At 35.8% G+C, this 22,273-nt stretch overlaps 1 protein-coding gene across 1 annotated transcript in view; it reads left to right on the forward strand.

Annotated features, from left to right (window-relative positions):
- The window catches only part of LRP1B (LDL receptor related protein 1B), a 1,379,523-nt gene that overhangs the window by 776,176 nt on the left and 581,074 nt on the right, over nt 1–22,273 (forward strand). The window contains exons 24-27 of the mRNA XM_036320679.1: nt 3,338–3,535; nt 5,296–5,500; nt 14,400–14,564; nt 14,891–15,135. Coding sequence (XP_036176572.1) covers nt 3,338–3,535; nt 5,296–5,500; nt 14,400–14,564; nt 14,891–15,135 — 813 coding nt within the window. The remainder of the gene's footprint in view (nt 1–3,337; nt 3,536–5,295; nt 5,501–14,399; nt 14,565–14,890; nt 15,136–22,273) is intronic.

Genomic DNA, 22,273 nt, shown 5'->3' on the forward strand with positions numbered 1-22,273 from the left:
TCAGACGCTCCTCCTAGGTCTTAACAGTGCTCTGAGGGGGTCCTGAGACCAGGTTGTTACTCCCATCCTACTTTTTTAAAGAGTGATTGTGGGATTTGCCCCTTAGTAGTACTATCTCCTTTGAGAACTGTTCTGTCAGCCTTCCTTTACATCTACTAGTTTCTGAGAGCTGCAGGCATCCTCTCAGAAACATTTTTCCAGTTTACATGCATTCATCAGCCCTTCCTCTTATACTGTGGCTTTTTGATTGCAGATGTCTTCCAGCGTTAGGGAAGATGAAACTTGAATTTCTTTTCTTTTGCCTTCTCCTTTTTTTCTTTCTGGATTTCTTTCTTCCTCTGGTGTGATATTCCTAGGGCAGAGACAGTAACACATTACCTTGCAATTTAAAAACTATATGTTCTTTAATAGGTATTAAATATAAATTTCTCTAGCAAATAGCTGCTGCACTGATAATTTAGTGCTTGACTAAGGGCGAGCTGTAAGCTAAAGGATGGGGAAGCTGTTTAGAGCTGAAATGTCCCTAGTTTTAGTACATGCTAAGAAATATCTGACTTCCTTTCACTGTATCACCATTTCAGCATTTTCTCTTAGGCAATATCCCTTTTGCTTATTCCACTAAGTAGTCTTTGGAATTTAATGTCCATAATAATTATTAAACATATATTAAGATATTAAGTATTCATACTTTAATTATCAATTACCATAATAACTATGTTATGCATAAAAAATGTTGAGAGTCAGAGAGTTTAAGTAAACTTCTACAATGTACACAGATAGTTGATAGCAGAACTCTGTCTTAAACCTGCATTTTCTTACTCCAAGTCTATAACTTTTTTACTACATCACCATAACCTCCACATTTGTATTTCCTGTGATAGAGTTCAGCTTACAAATCAAATTTGCATACATTATTTAATTGGATTCTGATAACAGTTTAAGTTAGATTGAAAGTAGGTTAGGTTAACCCCATTTTACAGATAAGGACACTTAATTTCAAAAAAGATAAATAATTTTTCAAAAGCAAAGAGTTGTTTCATAGCCAGTGCAGAAAATCAAACAGGGCTCCTCATCTTTCTTTTAAATGACAGAACATCATAATCATTTTTTTCATTAATAATGATACATTCTGATTTAAAATTTTATGAGGATTTTTTCTGTTGGGGGCCATTTAAAACTATTTTGTTCATGTTTAGTGCCTTGTATCTGTTAGCTATTGTCATAGTGATGTTATCACTGTGCAATAAATAACCACAATAGCTAAGTGATCACAATCCACATAATTTTTGCAAACAAGTTTTCAGGCCTTTTGAGCAATTCCTGTGGTCTTGGCTGGACTTATGTACTACACAGTCAGCTGCAGGTCTATTGGTTAGCGCTACTGATCATGGCAGGGCTCTCTCCCTTACTATCTATCATCTAGTTTCATGGGGTGTATTCAGTTTCTCCCCACATTCATTCATTCAAAAACATTTAATTAATGTGCTGGAAAGAGCTTCCTAAAGTATATTCATGTCCAGTGGGGGGAAAAATGGCAGCAACCCTACACTAAGGGTTGCCAGCCTAGGTTCACACCCTTCGGAACCTCGGTTTACATGTGTTCTTCCTCTGGTACTTAGTCTTAGGGACATCATAACAAGCAAGATAGATAAAATCCCTGTTTTCATAAACTTATTGTCTAGTGAGGGAAATAAATGACCAACAAGTAAATACCAGTTTTAAAATATACTTCAAACAGAATAAATAAGCCATGGTGATATAATTTAGATGGGTCTTAATTAGGTAACTAGTCAGGAAAGGCCTCTCTGTAAAGATGAGATAAATAAGAATAGTAAACCTATTTGCAATTGATAGAAATCCAGTTCAAATGAATTTGAATTGATAAATGCATTAGCTCACATATACAAAGCATGGGGTGTGCATAGGAGATTTGAAGGAGGGAACTAGTCTTTGGGGTAATTGGAACTATTGCTTTGAATGTTCTCAGAACACAGTCTCTGCCCAGATCATCGCTGCTTCATTCTCTGTGGCATTTTTCTCTTCTCTAATACTATGAATAGGTTTCTTCAACTTACAAGAATATTAATATTCGCAACATTAGCCTTAGAGATTGGTGACCTAAAAGGAAAAGAGAGTAGGTACCCTCATCTTGAAAGCTTCTCTCCAAGCTCACAAACCCATTAACCAGACTTAGATCTTACAAACCCATTAATCAGACTTTTTTTAAAAAATATATATTTTTTATTGATTTTTTACAGAGAGGAAGGGAGAGAGATCGAGAGCTAGAAACATCGATGAGAGAGAAATATCGATCAGCTGCCTCCTGCACATCTCCTACTGGGGATGTGTCCGCAACCCAGGCACATACCCTTGACCGGAATCGAACCTGGGACCTTTCAGTCCGCAGGCCAATGCTCTATCCACTGAGCCAAACCGGTTTTGGCATCATTAATCAGACTTTGATCCCCTCCTGGGAGGATCACTGTGGACAGGGCTGATTATAGCAGCTCACTTTCAGAGGATGTATCTACATTTGGGATAGGAAAACCAATTTTTCTAAAGGGAAATGCGGAGAGCTGACACTAATATGGAAATGGGGGAAATCTTTGCAAGCCTGGCTCTCTTCCTCAAAAATGTATTCATTAAACAGAATTCAAGTGTAAATTATAATAGCATGTTGGCCAGTAGTTGGTACAGAGTTTGATACATTTTTTTAAATAACAATTTTTTGATAACTTTTGGGTATTTAAATTTTTTTTCAGGTAAAAAATATAAAACTTTAATCCTATTTCTGTTTTTAAAGCTTCTTGCTTTCTTTCCACTCAGGCCTGATCTAGGCTTAAAGACTAGTGGGGAACAGTGTACTCATGACTTTCTTGGACTGTGGACATTGAATCTTCATTCTTATGGGGACCACTTCTTAACTTTACACTCATCAATTGTTTTTATAAAAATCCTCTTTCTATTGGATCTTTCTCCTTCATGGACCTGTAGGCATGTGATGAGCTGAGTGGCAGAACTAGTTTTAGCTAATTCTTAGCATTTTCTCTGTTTTCCTAAGGCTTGGGTTGTCAGCTGAAACTCCATAAAAACAGAAAATAATCCATTTTGTCTTTGAATTCGAATAAATTATACCTTATTTTAATAAATACAATAAACCTAAATTATTCAAGTTTTTTCTTTTAATTTTTGGGAAAAATTATTGCTTCTTTAATGACAGATAATTATATAATAAATTATAGTTTTTAATGAATGGATTTTGACTTCAAGCATTTTATTACTCTTACCAAAGTAGATGAATATTTTCATAAATTTGTTAAAATAAATTTAATTTCAGATCCCTTTGAAGCATTCATCATCTTTTCTATTCGCCATGAAATCAGAAGGATTGATCTTCATAAAAGAGACTATAGTCTACTTGTTCCTGGATTGAGAAACACAATAGCTCTTGATTTTCACTTCAATCAAAGTTTACTTTATTGGACAGATGTTGTAGAAGACAGAATATATCGAGGCAAGCTTTCTGAAAGTGGAGGTACGTATGTTACAATTTTAACTTAATGTTTACATTAGTTTTTAACTGAAAATTCCAGAAAATATATTGTAATCAAAAGCAGTTTTGATTAATCTTTGGCTGTTGGTTCTTTAGCTCTTCCCAAACATATGTAAAACCAGGGATGTCGCATATACCTGTGAGGATATGTTGGGGGAGTGAGTGGTGAAGGCCTGTCATATTCATTCCATTTTTAAATTGTGGGCTTTTCCACTGACATGCGGTGAAGAAATTTATTTATAAGAAAAAAAGTGACTATTTTCTACATGCTAACAATTATATTTGTGAGTTAAAAAATGTTGTTTTTATTTTATTATAATCTTTCAGACTATCTCAAAGAAATGGTAAAGAAATTTTTGCAAAGACTGCTAATATGAGCTAAATATTTTTGCCATGTTTTGACTTATCTCTTCTGTCTAATCTAGGCTTTTTTTAAGTAGCAAGTCTTTGAGATGAATATATATATATAGCAACTTCTCTTGAAACTGTTATATTTGTGTAGCAACTCAATGCCCAGATATTTCTATCAAATTCTAAATTCCTCCTTAAGTCACATTTGCACTTTGGGAAAAATGGTAATATTTAAGCATACAGTATGGTTATGATGGGTGAATTTGTGTCCTGTGTCATATTGCAAGATGCCAATTTCAAATGATGGATTTGGATCTATTGCATTAGATGGTTAATTGTTTTTAAAAGACACTTAAAATTTCTAACTACAATCACTGGTAATGTCAAAAACTATAAAGGGTTATCCAATGAGGTGTTTTTAAAATATTCCATTTAAATTGTGAAAGAAGCTAAGGAGTGGATAAATAAGAGTATTGGTGGACATTATCAAATTACTTATTTTTATTTAGACCACACTAATGCCTCTTTCGTTATTTGCAAATGTGTAATATCTTGCAAATCTTATGTTCTAGGGATGGGGGTAAAGAGAATATGATTTGGAGCTTATCTCTGTTCAGGTTAAATGCAGTAAAAGCTCTCATATCTGTCATGCTTCTAAAAATAGTGGGTGCTAGTAACAAAGTAAACTGATGAATGAAGTGGATCCAGAGACTTGAAGCATGGAACAGAGAGCAGAATCTTAGAGGGGAGGCAGGGTGTGTGGGTGGGAGGTAATCAACCAAAGACTTTGTATGCATATATGCATAACCCATGGACACAGACAGTAGGGTGCTGAAAGCCTGGGGCGAGGAGCAGGGGTGGGCTGGAGGGCTCAAGGAGGGAAAAGGGTGACGTATGTAGTACTTTCAACAATAAAGAATTATTTCAAAATAAATAAGTAAATAAATAAATAAAATAGTGGGTGCTGATTAGCTATGATGTTGTTGCCCCAGGTGAACTTTTTCCTTTATTCTACCATGAGGGTCAACATTTAAATTAAAGTGCACTGATTTTAACCAGTGCATCATTATTATTCCCAATATACCTTGTTCTGCCTAAAAAGTCAGAAACAAGAAATAACATTTGTAACCTAAGTATTGTTAGTAGCTTTAGAAGTCTATTCTGCTGTCACTGAAAGTACATAAGAGATTAGAAATTTCTGGTGGGAAAAAACAGTAATTCTAAATTCGGGACCTGTTTCATTTCCTTTGTGCCAAGTATTACTTTTGCACTCTAGCTCTCGGAGTTAACATAATGTTTAAGTACATTATAGAGCTAATAAGTAGTCCTTTTCCTTTATGCTTAACCTGTTTCTTAAGTGAGTACAAGTGTTGATTTCCCTTCTGTTGTAGGTGTAAGTGCAATTGAAGTGGTTGTAGAGCATGGCCTAGCAACCCCAGAAGGACTGACGGTTGACTGGATAGCAGGCAACATATACTGGATAGACAGCAATCTGGACCAAATTGAAGTGGCCAAACTTGATGGTTCCTTAAGAACGACACTAATAGCAGGGGCCATGGAACACCCCAGGGCTATTGCTTTGGACCCAAGATATGGGTAAAGAAGTTTGTCTTTCATACGTCCACTTTGGCATAAAAATATAACCTTTCACATTAATGTCAAGTTCAATTATCTCATAAATTATGAGTTCAAAGTGCTTATTTTGTGCGTGTGTGTGTGTGTGTGTGTGTGTGTGTAGTATGAATGCATATATATATATATATAATTATACATATATGTAAATTTTTTTATTTTTTATATATGTAAATTTATATACTGTATATATTAGTTTATTACCTTGAATTTGATTATAGGTTTTTATATAGATACTTTTTAGAAGATATAAATTTTTAAAGTAAGGGCATTAGGTAGGCCTGTTGAGAGCTATTGTAACTCTTTGAAGCAATAGTGACATTCTCTTTGACCTGCCCAAAATACTGTAGTTGTGTCTAATGGTTGCAAATCACAGTCTTTGATCCAAACAGTCACAGATGTTAACCACCTCACCCTTTATTTGTCGTGTATGTACTTGGAGTCAGTTTAAAAGAAAATTAGAACAAGTTTGAAGGAGCCCACTGGTGAGATGTTGGCTGTTGGGACATTTGAAAGATAAGGCACATGATTCCGGAAAACAAGGTTGGATGTGGAGTAACTCAGGGTATTTCCCCTCTGTTTCCTGTGTGTTCTCCTGTGAGACAGCGAAGGGAGGCACTGGATTTGGAGCCAGAAAATGAGCGTTCCAGTCACGTATTCTCTGGAGAAGCTACTCAAGTGTATGATCTTCGCTTAGATTCTAGTTTTCTTGTTTGTGAATCAGAGAGAATAGTATATATATTTATCATTAGGTTGTTTTGAGAAGGTAGTAAGTAAGTGGGAGAGAATAATAACTGATGTATGTGAAAACACTTTATTGCTGTTAATTATTTTCTTGATCATTTTTTTAAAAATATATTTTATTGATTTTTTACAGAGAGGGAGGGAGAGAGATAGAGAGTTAGAAACATCGATGAGAGAGAAACATTGATCAGCTGCCTCCTGCACACCTCCCACAGGGGATATGCCCGCAACCCAGGTACATGCCCTTGACCGGAATCGAACCTGGGACCTTTCAGTCCACAGGCCGACGCTCTATCCACTGAGCCAAACCGGTTTCGGCTTGATCATCATCTTTTAAGTTCAAAACCATTGTCAAGTCTAAAAGGTAGTAGAAAAAACACTATTTGGGGCTCTGTACCTTTAAATAGTACAAAGTCCAGGGAGCAGCAGTGGGACTGGGAGTTGGCCAGTTCATGAGATGCAGAAGAGGGAGAAGGGAGCCTTGTGTTTCCCCAGCTTCCTGGCTGCACTGACTGGCCTGTGCTCTGGTTGATGCCCAAGACCAGAGAACAGTAGAATGGGAAGTTTGTTTGTTTATGTTTCTTCTCCTCACTGCAGACACAGAAATTAAAGGGGCAAAGCAGCTTGTCTGCAGCAGGGTTCCAAACTGGCAAACCTCATCGATGTGTTTGCTTTCTCTTCGACAGTGTTTTAAAATACACTTGAACTAGTTGCCAAAACTTAAAATATTGAGAGAGTTTGCATACAGCTGTGGATTTCTGACTTCTTTTGAAAACTAGGAAGATTTGGCAGCAATGAGAGGAGCCGTAACTGTGTCTTTTAGCTGGGGTACTTCTCTAGTTCTCAGTTTACACTTTGCCCATTCCCTGCCTTGCCTCCTATAATAACAGTTAATTCACCAGAAACAAATGTGCCGTTTAACGAGAAGTTCCCCCTTTTTTAAAGAGACTATTTCTGAGGTTACAAATGGATTGCTGATCCTGAGCGTTTACTTCCCATAAAGGTTTCTTGTCAGCAAAGGCTATACCCTCAGTGTAACAGCTACTGGTGTGAAATCTGCACCTATTGTACCTAACTTGTACCAGCACCTTATCTGCACAAGAAACTTCTGTATAAGGGGAAAGCGATATCTTAGAGAGAGTCGTAGGTTTAGCATTTATACCAACACAATAGGAAAATGGTGAATGCCTCCTAAATTCCAATTGGCACACAGAGAAAAACAAACAGAATAGGTGGATGAAAGTTTTAAAAGTATATGACCAAACGAAACATTAAAGCTGGGAGTTAAAACGTCACTTTCTACAACTTTGAACTGACAACACTTAGGATAGACTTATTCATCTCAGTTTGTTTGAAGAATTTCCAACCTGAGAGGAGAAAACGAAAACAAACACAAAGGACACACAACCCCCAAATACCATTTAAGTGAAAATATCAGACACTATTTCAGTCATATAAAGGGACCTTCGGGAGTAAAATATTCTCTAACATTGAAAGATAGAATAGAGCTAGCCTGTGAGTAGGAAAAACCTGATAATACCTCAGAGAAAATTGATGCCTTTTGAAAGTGTGAGGCTAATTAAGATAACTACAGTAGTACCAAAATAAAAACAAATGGGTGAAGAAATAACACTTATAATTATTTTTTTCTCGCATAAATGACAAAAATTTCAAAGTTCTGATGATTATACTAATTTATTAAGTCTAGGGATGAAGTGGAAAGTTGACAGGCTTGAGTGTTTTGATACGATAGGATTTTTATTGTTAAAAGTATTTTATAGAGGATTGATACAATTATGATATGAGGTTTCTATAAATACCTTTTAAAGCTCAGTTGTAGCAATTAAATTTTAAAAGATAGTACAAATATTAAAACATTTCAGGTCATCAAATATTTTGGTAAAAAGTACAAAAATCTCTTTAAACATTGGACCTTTCATAAGGTAGGCTGAGACCATAGTAAAATTAAGCACACCCACACACTTAACTGCTAAGGCAAGCTAAGCACATAAAAAGCAACACTGGAAAATAATTTGTGCTATTAACATATTAAAAAATAAACATAAGGTGTCCCTCTATTTCTCAAATTATTCACAAAATATGCAGAGAAGCTGTGAACCAAAAGTGATAGGAATCCCAAAAACATTCAAACATCTTTTGAAATATTTTGTTTTAGGATAAATACACTGGATAATTTTTTAGGAAATATGATTTATATAAATACTATTATCTTTTCTACTAAATCATAAGCTTTCCAATGGCAAACAGAGTTGCTTCCAAGTCTATGAAAACTTATACTCTTGGTATATATAATTGAGCTTATTAAATTACTGCATACATATGAATAGACTGTTTACATTTAACTTATAGGAACCAAGGATATACCTTAAAATGTGAACTGTGCAATAAAAGAACTAATATTATAAATTTTGTTTACAGTAAAAATGAAAAAAAAAGGTTGCAACCAGTCACTTTGCTTCCTCAGCACAACTGAGAAAAAATCAGGCTATAACATTAGCCCCATAAAACACATTTACATCACATAAGTTCCTATAGCAATGAAGGTCTTTGTGACCTATTTTACAGATATCATAAAAGAAATGTTCATAATCAACTACTCTGCATCCTAAGCATAGAATCCACTGGTATTTATTTTACATTATAAGGCATATTTTTCATCATGCTACAGCTTTGCTATATTCTGAGTTTAACTCAGTATCTCAAGTGACAAGTTATTCCAAGGTAGCAAATTGGGAGTCCTAGGGAGGAGATATTTTTTAATTGATTCCATCTTAAGGGAATATTCTTATTTCTAAGGTGACCTGAATGAGTACATGAATATCTTTAAGCATCAAGCATATTATTAGGGAGTAAATAGTGGCCTGGTGCACGAAATATGTGTGTGTGTGTGGGGGGGTGGGGGTGTTGTCCCTCAGCCTGGCCTGCACCCTCTCCAATCTGGGACTCCACAGGGATCAGGCCTTAACTGACAGTCGGACATCCCTCTTGCAATCCGGGACCACTGGCTCCTAACCACTCGCCTGCCTGCCTGCCTGCCTGCCTGCTCACCCCTAACTGCCCCCACCAGCCTGCTTGCCCCCAACTTCCCCGTCCCCCCCCCCCCGCCACCTGCTCACCCCTAACCACCTCTGCCTCGGCCCCACCACCATGGCTTTGTTCGGAAGGATGTCCGGAAAGTCTCCCAGAAGGTCTCCTGGTCTAATTAGCATATTGCCCTTTTATTAGTATAGATAAGCACCAGGGACTTCAGAATACATCAAGCAGCACTCACTTCAGTGCTCAAACTTCCATTGCCCTTATTCTTGCGTAACTGTGTGGCGTCTTCATGCTCCACCTCTGGCATTTAGTATTCCTTTGTCAGAATAACTGGACTCTACTATAACAATTGCAATTGCTGAAAGCAGATATAATAATTGGGAAGATTAATAAGACATCTAAGTAAAATTTTAATTTTATCTGGGAGTGTTCTTAACGCTAATAAAAGCATCATTGGTTTAAGTAGACCTACAGTATAGATAAGTAACCTCCTTTTTTGCCAAGATCATTTATTTTCACCTTCTGCAGCTTGATAGATGATAATGGCCTTTTCATGCCTGTGATGGTACAATTTGTTCATGGTCTATTGGCCTAATTTAATTCTGATACAGACTAACCCATGAATGCAGGAACTGTAGAGTCAGTAGACTGTAGTCTCCTTTAAAAGCAATGTGGCTCAACATTTCCATATGTCCTGTATAAAAGGATATTCAGTCTTTGTATATGTGAAGACATAGTGCAATCATTGAAATGCTGACACATTTTAACAATAAAAAGAAATATGGGAAAAATATTCTCTTGAAATACCACTCCGTAGAATATACACAAGAGTGCCTAGAATTTTATGAAACAATGATCCTTGAAATCAACTTTTTAAATTGATTGTAAACTGACATATGGCAAGATTAAGAATACTTTTAGGGGAACTTATTCTAGAACATGTTATTTTATTAAAAGTGTTGGAAATTTCTCACTTGACTTGATGAAAGATTAGTGTCATAGTGACCACTACAGGAGAACAATTTAATGTGGCTATATTTAGTAAAAAAATGAAGGGCTCAGTCATTTTAGAGTGCTGAAAACTGTCCCAAACCATATTTTCTTTAGTCCACTGGAAACATTTGTTTACAAGACCACAGTGCCTTTTTTTGGTAAAGTTACACACAGAGCACGCAGATTTGCAGGGCTGCTGATTCGTATGTTGGAGTTGCCACACCCACATAAGGCAGACTTTTTTCAGGTAGAAAGTTACAAGGGAGACACTGGATCTCCATTGTCTAGATCTGGTGGTAGCTTAGCCACGGGTACATAGAGTACCTATGACTCTCAAATTCACTGTGCTAGTTTTAGGGATTATTTTTACTATTATTTTTTAAATTTTGCAAAGTCTCTCTACTTTACCTTGTTTATCAAGACATCACCATAAATTTGATTGGTGCTATATTGCTCTTGTTTTTATTTTAAATATTATTTTTTGAATACCAAGTTTAAAGGAAAGCTAACAACTTGTGTCACTGAAAAGATGTGTGCATGGAAAAGTAAATTTGCAGAGAAACATATAATTCATTTTATATTCATTGTTTTTAAGATAAAACTTTCAACTACTTAATTAAATAGCCTACCAGCTTCATATGAATTAACTTTTCTTCCATTTTAAATGGAAACATATTTTTGTATCTACCTATATTTATATATCTATTTTTTCCATATATATGTTGCTTATAAGATAGTTTATGCTTATATTTCTAGATTAGTATTTTTTCACACAAAACGATTCTATCTTTAAACATTAGTCTTTTCAGAAATAAAATTCTCATCAGGAAGATTTTATAAATGTCCTCTATTACATTTTTTAAAAAGTATCTATGTATTTAATTTTTAGTTATTCTCACTTTTAAATCTTTATTATAAAAATGTTCAAATACACAAATTAAAAGGAATTGCATAATAAACTCCTTCACAAAACTTCAATATAAATACACTGTCCTGGTATAATAATGTTTACATTTATTTCACAGCAGTTTAATTAATTTATTCAAATATTTGGCGGTTAAACAATGAATAATGTGGATGTTGTTTTGTGCATATGGTCCCACCACCAGGGTTGTGGAATCTCCTAAAGCTACCCATGAAACTAAATTTATTAAAAATATATATAAACTCATTATTTGAGATTCATGCTATGATATAAACCAAATCTTGTGACCTACTCCTCTGAATTCTTTTCTCATGGCTTTGACTCATGGTTACTTTATAAAGTGAATCTGGTTCATATACATGCTACTGTAACATTTAAACTTTGACATTAGCATTATTTAAAATTCTCTCCTCATTTCTTTAACAGTTTGGAGAGAATGAAGTTTTATCTTCTAAAATATTCTCTATGAATATGTGCATGTTTTTGCTTGTACAAACACAACTATTTTCTATGTGCTAACCATCTTGTTCAATAAATTTTTTACATCCATCACCTCATGAAATGATCCCAACAATTGTGACTATTATACTTTATCATTTACAGAAGAGATGATGGAGTCTGAGATTAATTATACTGGAGTGACAGATCCCAACCTTGATTGCAAGTTTGTCTGACAGAAAAACATATACATTGCCATAATTCAGCATTGACACATCATTTAATGACATTTCTTGAACTTCCATTCCTGTCAAGGTCCATATCTTCCTTCGCTGTTCACCACACTCTTTTAGCACATATACTTACTAAATTGATTATATAACATTTTCAATAGCCCTCTAATCATTTCAAATTTTCAATTCTTATATTCTAAAAGAGACCAAATGCTTCTCAGAAATTGAAGGCAAAATGAATAGTTTTATATCCCTCAACATTTCCTTATATAGGCATCATAACTTTTTAATAAGAAGATGGATTTAATTGGATTCTAAATTTTGTTCCAGAGTATTGTTTTATTTTTCAAGGTAATCTATCAAATAAGGATCAATTAAAACAATGGAAGAATTGAAAAATAGCAAATGTGTGCAATTATAACAAATTTTTGTACCCATAATTTTACCATTTCTCACCAAAATGTGTTCAGAACTAATAATAAGAAAATTTACTGGACTGTCACTTTACCTCTGGTCCTTTGTGTCCTCCTTTATCAAGTCTCCATGCTACCCACTGGGCTCTACTACCAAAGTAGAGAAAGCAACTAGCCATGCTCTGACCCTGCACTAGATGCTTTTCCTTTGTTATTTTATTTAATGGCATTAAAGAGTTAGGTGTTAAAAGCCTAAGAACATAGCCCGGCCAGCATGGCTCAGTGGTTGAGTGATGACCTATGAACCAGGAGGCCACAGTTCCCAGTAAGGGCACATCATTGGGTTTCGGGCCCAATCCCCAATGTGGGGCATGCAAGAGGCAGCCAATCAATGATTCTCTCTCATTATTGATGTCTCTCTCCCTCTCTCTTCCTCTCTGAAATCAATAATCATATATATATTATAATAAGGATATAAATTAGGCTGTTTAGTTCCCAATCTCCATCTGCCACTTGCTAGCTATGTAACCCTGATCAGGTAATTTAACTTCTCTAAGCTTGTTTTCTCATCTGTAAAACACTGATAACTAGCCATGGCCTCAGGGTCAAGGAAATGAGATAAACTCTATAAAGCTAAAAATAATAGGTAGCATGTAGTAAGCTCTCAAAACAATATTAGCTATTGTAATGATTGTGGAACTGCTATGTACTCATGTTATATAAAAACTATAGAAATTTGCATAAGCATTTTAGGCCACTGTCAATTAAACATAAACCATCCATTACGTGATAGCTTTAAAAATAAAATCTATGACACATATCACTGAATGCCTATTGTGTGGAACTGTTTCTGTACCATGAATTTCTAGAGTTACACTTAGTATTTTGGTTAAACAAAAAGTAATGGTCTTTAACTTAAAAACATGTATTGTAACAAGCGTATACTTGTATATATCAATGTATATGATTTCTATCTCTTTTTCTTTTAGACCCTCTGTTATATGATCTTTTCCACTTGTATAAATCTAAATATCATCTCCATGCTGATGACTTCCACACTCATGACTTCTTCTCTGACATTCTCCCTGGCATATCATACAGATTCCTGGACATGTCTCTCTTGTTGCCTTTAAATCTCACCACCAAAAACATCAAAACTAAATTTGTGATTGCTATCCACACCATCCACACTCAATTACCAGCTCTTAAAATCGGTTTCTCATCATTTTCCCCATATCACTCAATGGATTTCTTGCATGCCCTCTCCCTATTCTCACTCTGAGTTTGCTAAAACAAGAAAAACCTATGAGTCCATTCTCACCTCAGATCCTACATTCAATCATCAGCTAGGCCTGGCAATTCTACCTTCAAAATGTGTTTTGAATCCACTTATTTTTTCATCATGTTACCACCATACTCCATCCAAACCACTATCATCTTTGACTAATCTTTTGAAATAACCACCTGACATATCAAACCCTTGTCTCACTATAATCCATTTATATATAATATCATGTTTCTCTCTGCCTAATTGTGCTTCATATTCCCTTTCAATAAAATTCCAAATAATCGTCTTAACCCACAAGACGCATAAAATCACCCTCAACTTTATATTCTTTTCCTTTGCTCCTCACTCACCATATTTCTGATACATTGGCCTTATTTCTGTTCAAGTTGACCACACCCCTCTCCCCCATTACTGCCTTTATATCTGCTGTTTATTTTCCTTGGCATGCTCTTTTCCTGCCCTCCTCATCTTTCTGTGTGACTATCACCTCCTCTAAGTGCATTTTTCCTTGACCGCCGTCTCTAAGTAGGTTATTCACCTGCTGTTCTAATAACAAACTTTCTTTAAAATATTTTAGAAGCTGTAATCACATATTTATATATTCGTGTGTTTATTTAGTCTGTCTCCTCCACTGGACTCTAAACCCCAGGAGGGTAGACAATGCATCATTTTCCTCTTGTGTCTGTTTACCTCGCCAATGCTTATATAGTAGGCTTTAAATAAGCATTTGTGAAATGAATGACTGAAACAATAGCATTCTCTTCTTCTTCAGAATTCTCTTCTGGACAGATTGGGATGCCAATTTTCCTCGCATTGAATCTGCCTCGATGAGTGGAGCTGGGAGAAAAACCATCTACAAAGACATGAAAACTGGGGCGTGGCCTAATGGACTAACTGTGGACCACTTTGAAAAAAGGATAGTTTGGACAGATGCCAGGTTTTAAAAAATAATCTTTGTTCTGTATTTTCTGTTACCTTCCTCAGATGATATTTACATATCCAAAACGTTTTCTAATATTCATGCATGATGTATACACACATTGAAATAGGTGGTGATTTTTGTTTGGTTTTATTATAACGGTGATTTTCTGGCAATTGGTGGCTTTTGTTTGTTTTTGTTATGATGGCTTTTTTTTTTTTCCTGGCACAAATTAGATACAGGCTCACAAAAATATTTTCATCATTTATCTAAAAAATAAAATCACATCACTAAACTATTTGAGTGAGTTTTGATAAACTACTGAAGTATTTACCTTTCTGTAGGTCAGATGCTATTTATTCAGCCCTCTATGATGGAACGGGAATGATAGAAATCATCCGTGGTCACGAATACCTTTCTCATCCCTTTGCTGTGTCTCTGTATGGGAGTGAGGTCTATTGGACTGACTGGAGGACCAACACATTGTCCAAAGCCAATAAGTGGACAGGGCAGAATGTCAGTGTGATTCAGAAAACCAGTGCACAGCCATTCGACCTTCAGATATACCATCCTAGTCGTCAGCCACAAGGTAAGTGATTGTTATGAATTAGCCACCCAGAAAGTATTTTCACCTCCATCATATAATGTTTGAACTGTAAAATAGCTTTTGTAATTTAACAGTTACTAATATTTTATGTATATTGTATGATGAAAGTGGTTCAAGCCTTTATTTTAATTAGTTCAGGATTTTTTCTTTCCCTTTTTATTTATTACACATAGATATTGAGAAATCTTAGAAATTAAGGGTTTTACATATGATTTCATTCATAAAACTGAAACTCGTGAACAAAAACAACAGCATGGTAGTTGCCAGAGGGAAGGGGGTGGTGGGAGAAGGGAGTCCTAATATAAGGTGACAGGAGAAGATGTGACCCTGGCTAGTGGACACATGGTGCAATATACAGATCTTCTAACATAGAAACCCACACCTGAAACCTATATGTTCATGTTAACCAGTGTCACCCTGATCAATTTAATGAATAAATGAACAAATAAATAAGAAATTAAGGGTTTTACACCAAATCCCCACATTTTCAGTCATTGCTATTGCCTCAGTGAAAGATACTTTGGGGAGTTTGAATCTCTTACCTAAGGGTGATTAGTAAATTAGAGGAAAACACCCAGGGCACACTTAGGTTAGCCCCCAAGCAGTCGCTGTGTAGTATATTGGGAGAAGAAAGAAGGGTGTAAGTAAGAGAAAGAATAAATCACCTGCTTGAGTTTATCCATTTTAAGAGAACTGGGGTCACATGAACATGTCTACTACCTCGCCCACTTATTCCACATCTTGGTGCAATAGTAATCTTCATATTGGTTTTGTGATTTTATTTTCTCCACTTCATCTTCAATCGTAAATCTCTCACATTTCTCTCTCTCTCTCTCTCTCTCTCTCTCTCTCTCTCTCTCTCTCTCTCTCTCTCTCTCTCTCTCTCTCTCTCTCTCTCTCTCTCTCCTGGGATGCCATGGCCATTTGGTGTAACTTCAGCTCATATTTTTATACCTCTTGCCTGATGCTTCCCCATTATGATATGTGTCATAACTTATGGAAAACTTATTCCAGTGCAAATAATGCTCTCTTTCCATTAGCATATTTTTATGTGAGACATAGGATTCTTAGTTGACAAGCTCTTTCCTTTAGAGGGTACATTTTCTCCTTTCTCCCTCTTTCAGTGTAGATTAAGCAGATCTTCCACTTCACTGATATTTCTGTCTTATGGACCACACTTCAAGCCTTATTTGAATTCATGTTATATTATCTCCTGCTAGACTTAACTAAAAATACCCACCTCTATGGTCCATAAATTCCATGGTTATCCTTCATCATTCTTGGGTAGTTGGTCTTGATTCTCCCTTGATACTATTTCTCCCATCAAAATGTCCTCATCTATAAAATTTCCTGTGCCATATCTCTGATGTAGTCTGATTGAATCTAGTTCTCCTCCCAGATACTTTCAATTTCTCCATTTCAATTTTCATATATAATTGATCCTTCTTTGTTGCATGGGAGCTTCTACATACCCTGGAATATGTGAGCAGTCATTAAATCCTTCCTTATCACCCTTAACTCCTGTACTCCTTTCATCCTACAAATCTGCAAAGTATGAGGATATCACAGGGAAAATAAAGATTATCATTGTTGTACTTAAGAGACATTCCATAAATATATTGGATTTAACTAAATTGAAAATAGTCAAGAAATAATGAGTCTGACCAGCAATGGGCCACTGGTATAATGAAAAAAGATATTCTTCTTTATAAACTCACTTCAGCGTGGAGGAGAACCTAGTAATAAACTACCACTATGTGGAGTACAAACACTTACAAGATAGGATCAGTTTTTATTTTTATGCAGGCAAAATATGTACATACTAGAGGCCAAGTGTACGAATTTGTGCACTGGTGGGATCCCTCGGCCTGGCCAGTGATGAGGGCAGATGGGGGTGTGTGGCTGGGTGTGGGGAGGGACTGAGGGAGATTAGCCGTCCTGGGGAAGGGACCGAAGGAAGTTGGCCAGTGGGGAGGAGGGACCGCAGGAGGTTGGCCAGCCAGACAATTGGGGCTGATGGGGGGACTGGCCACTGGAGGTTGGCTGTGGGTGTGCACTGACCACCTGGGGGCAGCTCCTGCATTGAGTGTCTTCCCCCTGGTGGTCAGTAGTGCGTGTCATAGCAACCGGTCATTTGGTCATTCCATTGTTCAGTCACTTAGGCTTTTATATATATATAAAAGCCCTAGGCTGTTCAGGATTTTGTAGGAACTGTAATTTTTATGTTGAAAGTAGTTTAAATAAATTGGACCATGAAAAATGGCCTGGGTCTATGTATTACATCATTCCCCTCCTTCAAAATAGGATCAATGTATTTCATTTATTAACTGACTGTCTGATTTGCCCACTTTAACATGACCCCTCACAAATTCATAGGATGGGAAGGCACATGACACTTTCCAGCTTTTCCAATATTTTCACATATATAAAAAGGAAGTGAGACATTCAATATAATTCAATAGGTTGAGGAGAGATGTTCTTGGCATCTTAAATTAAAAAATGATTTATATGTGACCTCTCCACTTTGCAAAAAATAGGGTAGTTTTTACTCTTGTGGATCTCATTTAACATATATTCCCAGGATTCAGGGCAGATACTCTAGTCGTTATATACTTTTAGAGAATGTCACCTATAATGAGAACTTGCTGTTTCCTAAGTGAAATTCAGTCGGTTTCCAATTCTGAGAACTATCAGAGAACATTCTATTTCCCCCCATTATTAGGATCACTGAGCATATAACAGCCATTATCCATCCTGTGATGTGCCTCTGTGCAGTAACACTTCCCATGCCAGGGAAAAATAAAAAAAGATGACCATTTAAATTACAACAATGAAAATGGTGACCAAGCCCAGCATTAACGCAAGTACAATAACAATAGCTCCTGTTTTCTGGTGAATTAATGTGAGGTGCATGACAAAATAATGCATTTTAATAACACATGGCATTCAGTGCTATAAAATTGAAATATGTATTTCACAAATTAAAGAAATAAAGGTTAGAAATCTTATTTAAAGTTATCTAATCCGCCAAGCAGGAAATTAATACAAGTGTTAACACTAGTTTTCTTACAAGTAAGTATTCATCATGTGTACAAATTTCCAGTTTGGTTATTGGACATTTAAGCAGAACTTTAAAAAAAGAAAATCTATTTTAGATCCTTTGGTTCTTAATGTTGTTATAGGAACTCAAGAAAATAGCTTAAACATATGCAATGTAAAGGAGCAATGGTGGCTATTTTAATTCTAAAATTTAAAGTATTTTGTAGTATGAGGAAGTTCAGCTTATTGTTAATGGCATGGCGTTTAGAACCCAATTCCCTGGGTTTAAGTCTCAGCCCTATAATTTACTAATTGTATGTGCAAGATACTTACCCTCTTTGAGCCTCAGTTTCCTCATCTTTTAACTAGAGATAATAATAGTATCTACACCCCAGGTTTTAATAAACATGAGATTAATAGTCATTTAATATAGTATATTAAAAACAGTTAATATGTGCAAAGTTCTTAGAACAAGGTCTCACACATAATCAGTGCTATGTGTTCATATACATAAGTAAGTAAAAATTTAAAAAGTAGCAGTTGTTGTAATCATGTCAGTATCCTAGCTGTCTTTTGTTGAAATTTGGTTGCATTACTTTTTTGAGACACTTTGAATACATTTTTCTCACATTTAAATAGATTATAATGGCCTTAATTGATTACTTTTCTATATTATACCAATTTGTTTCAAGAAAAATACCAACAAAAATGTGACTCATACCTATAAAGATGAGCAATATGGTTGATCTATCAGGAGAATGCAGGTGTGTTCAGATGACTAGACCATTGAATTATTCTGTCCACAGTTAGGTTAGCACCTAATGCCTGCTCATAGACACAGTGAGTAGCATATTCACATATACCAGTGATGGCGAACCTTTTGAACTCAGCGTGTCAGCATTTTGAAAAACCCTAACTTAACTCTGGTGCCGTGTCACATATAGAAATTTTTTGGTATTTGCAACCATAGTAAAACAAAGACTTATATTTTTGATATTTATTTTATATATTTAAATGCCATTTAACAAAGAAAAATCAACCAAAAGAATGAGTTCGCATGTCACCTCTGACACACGTGTCATAGGTTCACCATCACTGACATATACTATAAAAAGGAATATTTAAAAGTTTATTTAATATCATAAAATAGTATTTCCAAATAATATTTCCCCATTACAGATAACTTTTGGAATGCAGAAATCAGGGAACAGAGAAAATGCACACCCATTTTCCCAGTTCCCAAGGCAACAAGCATTTCAATATTTTTTCTTCTAGTTGTTGCAACAGAGATGTTGAATAACACAATAATAAACAGAACTATCACTATTTACTGATGAACTACTATGTGCTATTTAGTTTTCACTTTTTCCCCAAATTATCAGAGCCATCTAATAGGATAGTTAGTCCCACTTTCCATGAGAAAACTGATACTCAGGGAAGTGCAGTGACCTAGCTCAGAGTAGTAAAGTTCCTCAAAGAAGCACGAGGGTTCCAATGAGCATGACCAATCTATAGTCCCTGCTCCATTTCCTTCTGAATTAAGAAAGCTTTTGTATCTCTTCTAATTTAACATCATATTTCATTTTTAATTTTGTATCTTTTTTGACACAGCATTCTCCACTGTTGTTATTAATTCCTTATGGATTTCATTTTTAATTAACTTCATATTTCCACATCACATGTTTATCAAAAATGTTCTCAGCTATTCATTTATTTTTGGACATTTAGTTTAATTTAAATTTATTTTTTATTCTGTTATTAATAACTTCATTGCATCTATCTATACATATGTATATCTTCCATATTTAAGAGTTCTGGTGGGTGCTGATTGGTGCAGCCACTATGAAAAACACTATGGAGTTTCCTCAAAAAATTAAAAATAAAACTGCCTTATGACCCAACGATTCCACTTCTGCGAATACATCCAAAGACACCTGAAATACTGATTTGAAAAAAAAAATATGTGCTCATTGCAATGTTATATACAATAGCGAATATTTGAAAATCGTCCAGGTGCCCATCAGTAGATGAGCAAATAAAAAAGCTGTGGTACCTTTATACAATGGAATACTACTCGGCAAAAAAAAAAAAAGAGAAGGAAATCTTACCTTTTGTGATAGCACGAATAAACCTGGAGAGTATTAAGCTAAAGTTAAGTAACAAATTTACATTTGTGAAGTCATCTAATATAAATATATTTTAGCACTAAACACAATTATGAATTAAATTAATGTTGAATATATAAAAACAGAAGCAGCAGCAACAACATTCTATATAATAAAAGGCTAATATGCAAATTGTCCCCTGGACCAGGAATTTGACCAGGGGGTGGGTCCGGCCTGCCAACTTTCCATGTCCCCTCATCCAGGCTGACCCAGCCCAATTGGCCCTGATCAGGGAGGGCTGGCCACACCCCACCCATGCATGAATTTGTGCACTGGGCCTCTAGTTTTATAGTAAAGCCTTTTGATCCATATGTTAGGGTGTTTTTTTTTTGATAATGAGATTTGGGCTTGCATCATTAAGCATTAAATAAAAATGGTTTCATGATCATAGCCTTGTAATAACAAGGATGATATGCACATATGTTTTTATTAGTGTTTTATAGCTATTACTCTTAATATATACAAAGATTAGCAGGAGAACTTCTGAGAGATTTATTTACTTTAAAACCAAATTTTTACACAAATCAGTTTTTCTTCTCCACATTCATGGTTAACACTTAGACATTGTATGGTGTTTGATTTTTTCCTAACTCTGTTTTGTCGACCCAACTAGATTATAAAATATTTGAGTAATGGAGTGCCATTTATTTATTTGTATAAACTATACAGTCTAGCTAAATCATTCATAATAACAACATTAATGATTATAATAATAATTAGAGGCCCAGTGCATGAAATTTATGCATGGGGGGAGGAAAGGGGGTCTCTCAGCCCAGCCTGTACCCTCTTCAATCCAGTACGTCCCTCTCACAATCTGGGACTGCTGGCTCCTAACCACTCACCTGCCTACCTGCCTGCGTGTTCACCCCTAACTGCCTCTGCCTGCCGACCTGATACCCCTAACTGCTCCCCTGCTGGCCTGATTGCCCCCTAACTTCCTCTGCCTGTCAGCCTGATCACTCTCAAACTGCTCCCCTGCTGGCCTGACTGCCTCTAACTGCTCTCCCCTGCCAGAGTGATCGTCGCTAACCCCCTTTACCTTCTCCTCCCTCCCCCACGTGGCTTTGTCAGAAGGACTTCCAGAAGATGTCTGATTTAATTAGCATAATCCCCTTTTATTAGTATAGATACCACCTTTTATTTGCTAATCCTTATTGTAATTTCATAAGATTACTATGAATACAGTTTTACAGATAGAGAATCTAAGGCAAAGAGATGTGAAGGACTTTGCTCAAGGACTAATGGAAAGAGGATGATTGCCCAGTATATGATCTCATGGAGCTTCATCCCAGAGCTCTTGCTTAACCAGTTGCTCTTCAGGCAGAAGAAATTGGCTTCATGTTTATTGAGAATCACGTTGGGATAGTCATGTCACCAGATGGCAGTAGGGAGTGAAGTTTTATTGAGGCATTCACAAGACACTAGCATTCTTACCTTTTTGGAATTTATAGTCTAAAAGAGGAACAGACTAAATTAATAACTAAGATCAATAAAATAATCATTATGGATAAATTTGAGTGAGAGTATAGTAAATATATTTTAAAACTTACCAGGGTGTGGTCCTAAAAAGACCTTGAGTTTAGCCTAGTTAAATTTCTTCCTTTCTGACTCACTAGCCTCCTTACCTGAGGCAAATTACTTAACTTCCAGGATCTTGTTTCCTCATTTGCAAGTTGAAGAAGCTAGAGGTAAGGATGCCATAAACGGGAAACCAGAGTGGGCAGAAAGCAGCAAGGTGAGATTTACGTCATCCCCTCACAAAGGAATTTCAATTTTTATCCTCTAGGATAAGTGATTGTAATGGTCTCAAACTTCAGTGTGCATTAAAATTACCTGGAGGGCTCATTACAATACAGATTTCTAGGCTCCACTCAAAAGCTTCTGATTCAATAGAACTGAGGTATGGCTTGAGAGTT

Source organism: Myotis myotis, unplaced genomic scaffold (assembly GCF_014108235.1).
Source record: "Myotis myotis isolate mMyoMyo1 unplaced genomic scaffold, mMyoMyo1.p scaffold_m19_p_8, whole genome shotgun sequence".
Classification (NCBI taxonomy): domain Eukaryota; kingdom Metazoa; phylum Chordata; class Mammalia; order Chiroptera; family Vespertilionidae; genus Myotis; species Myotis myotis.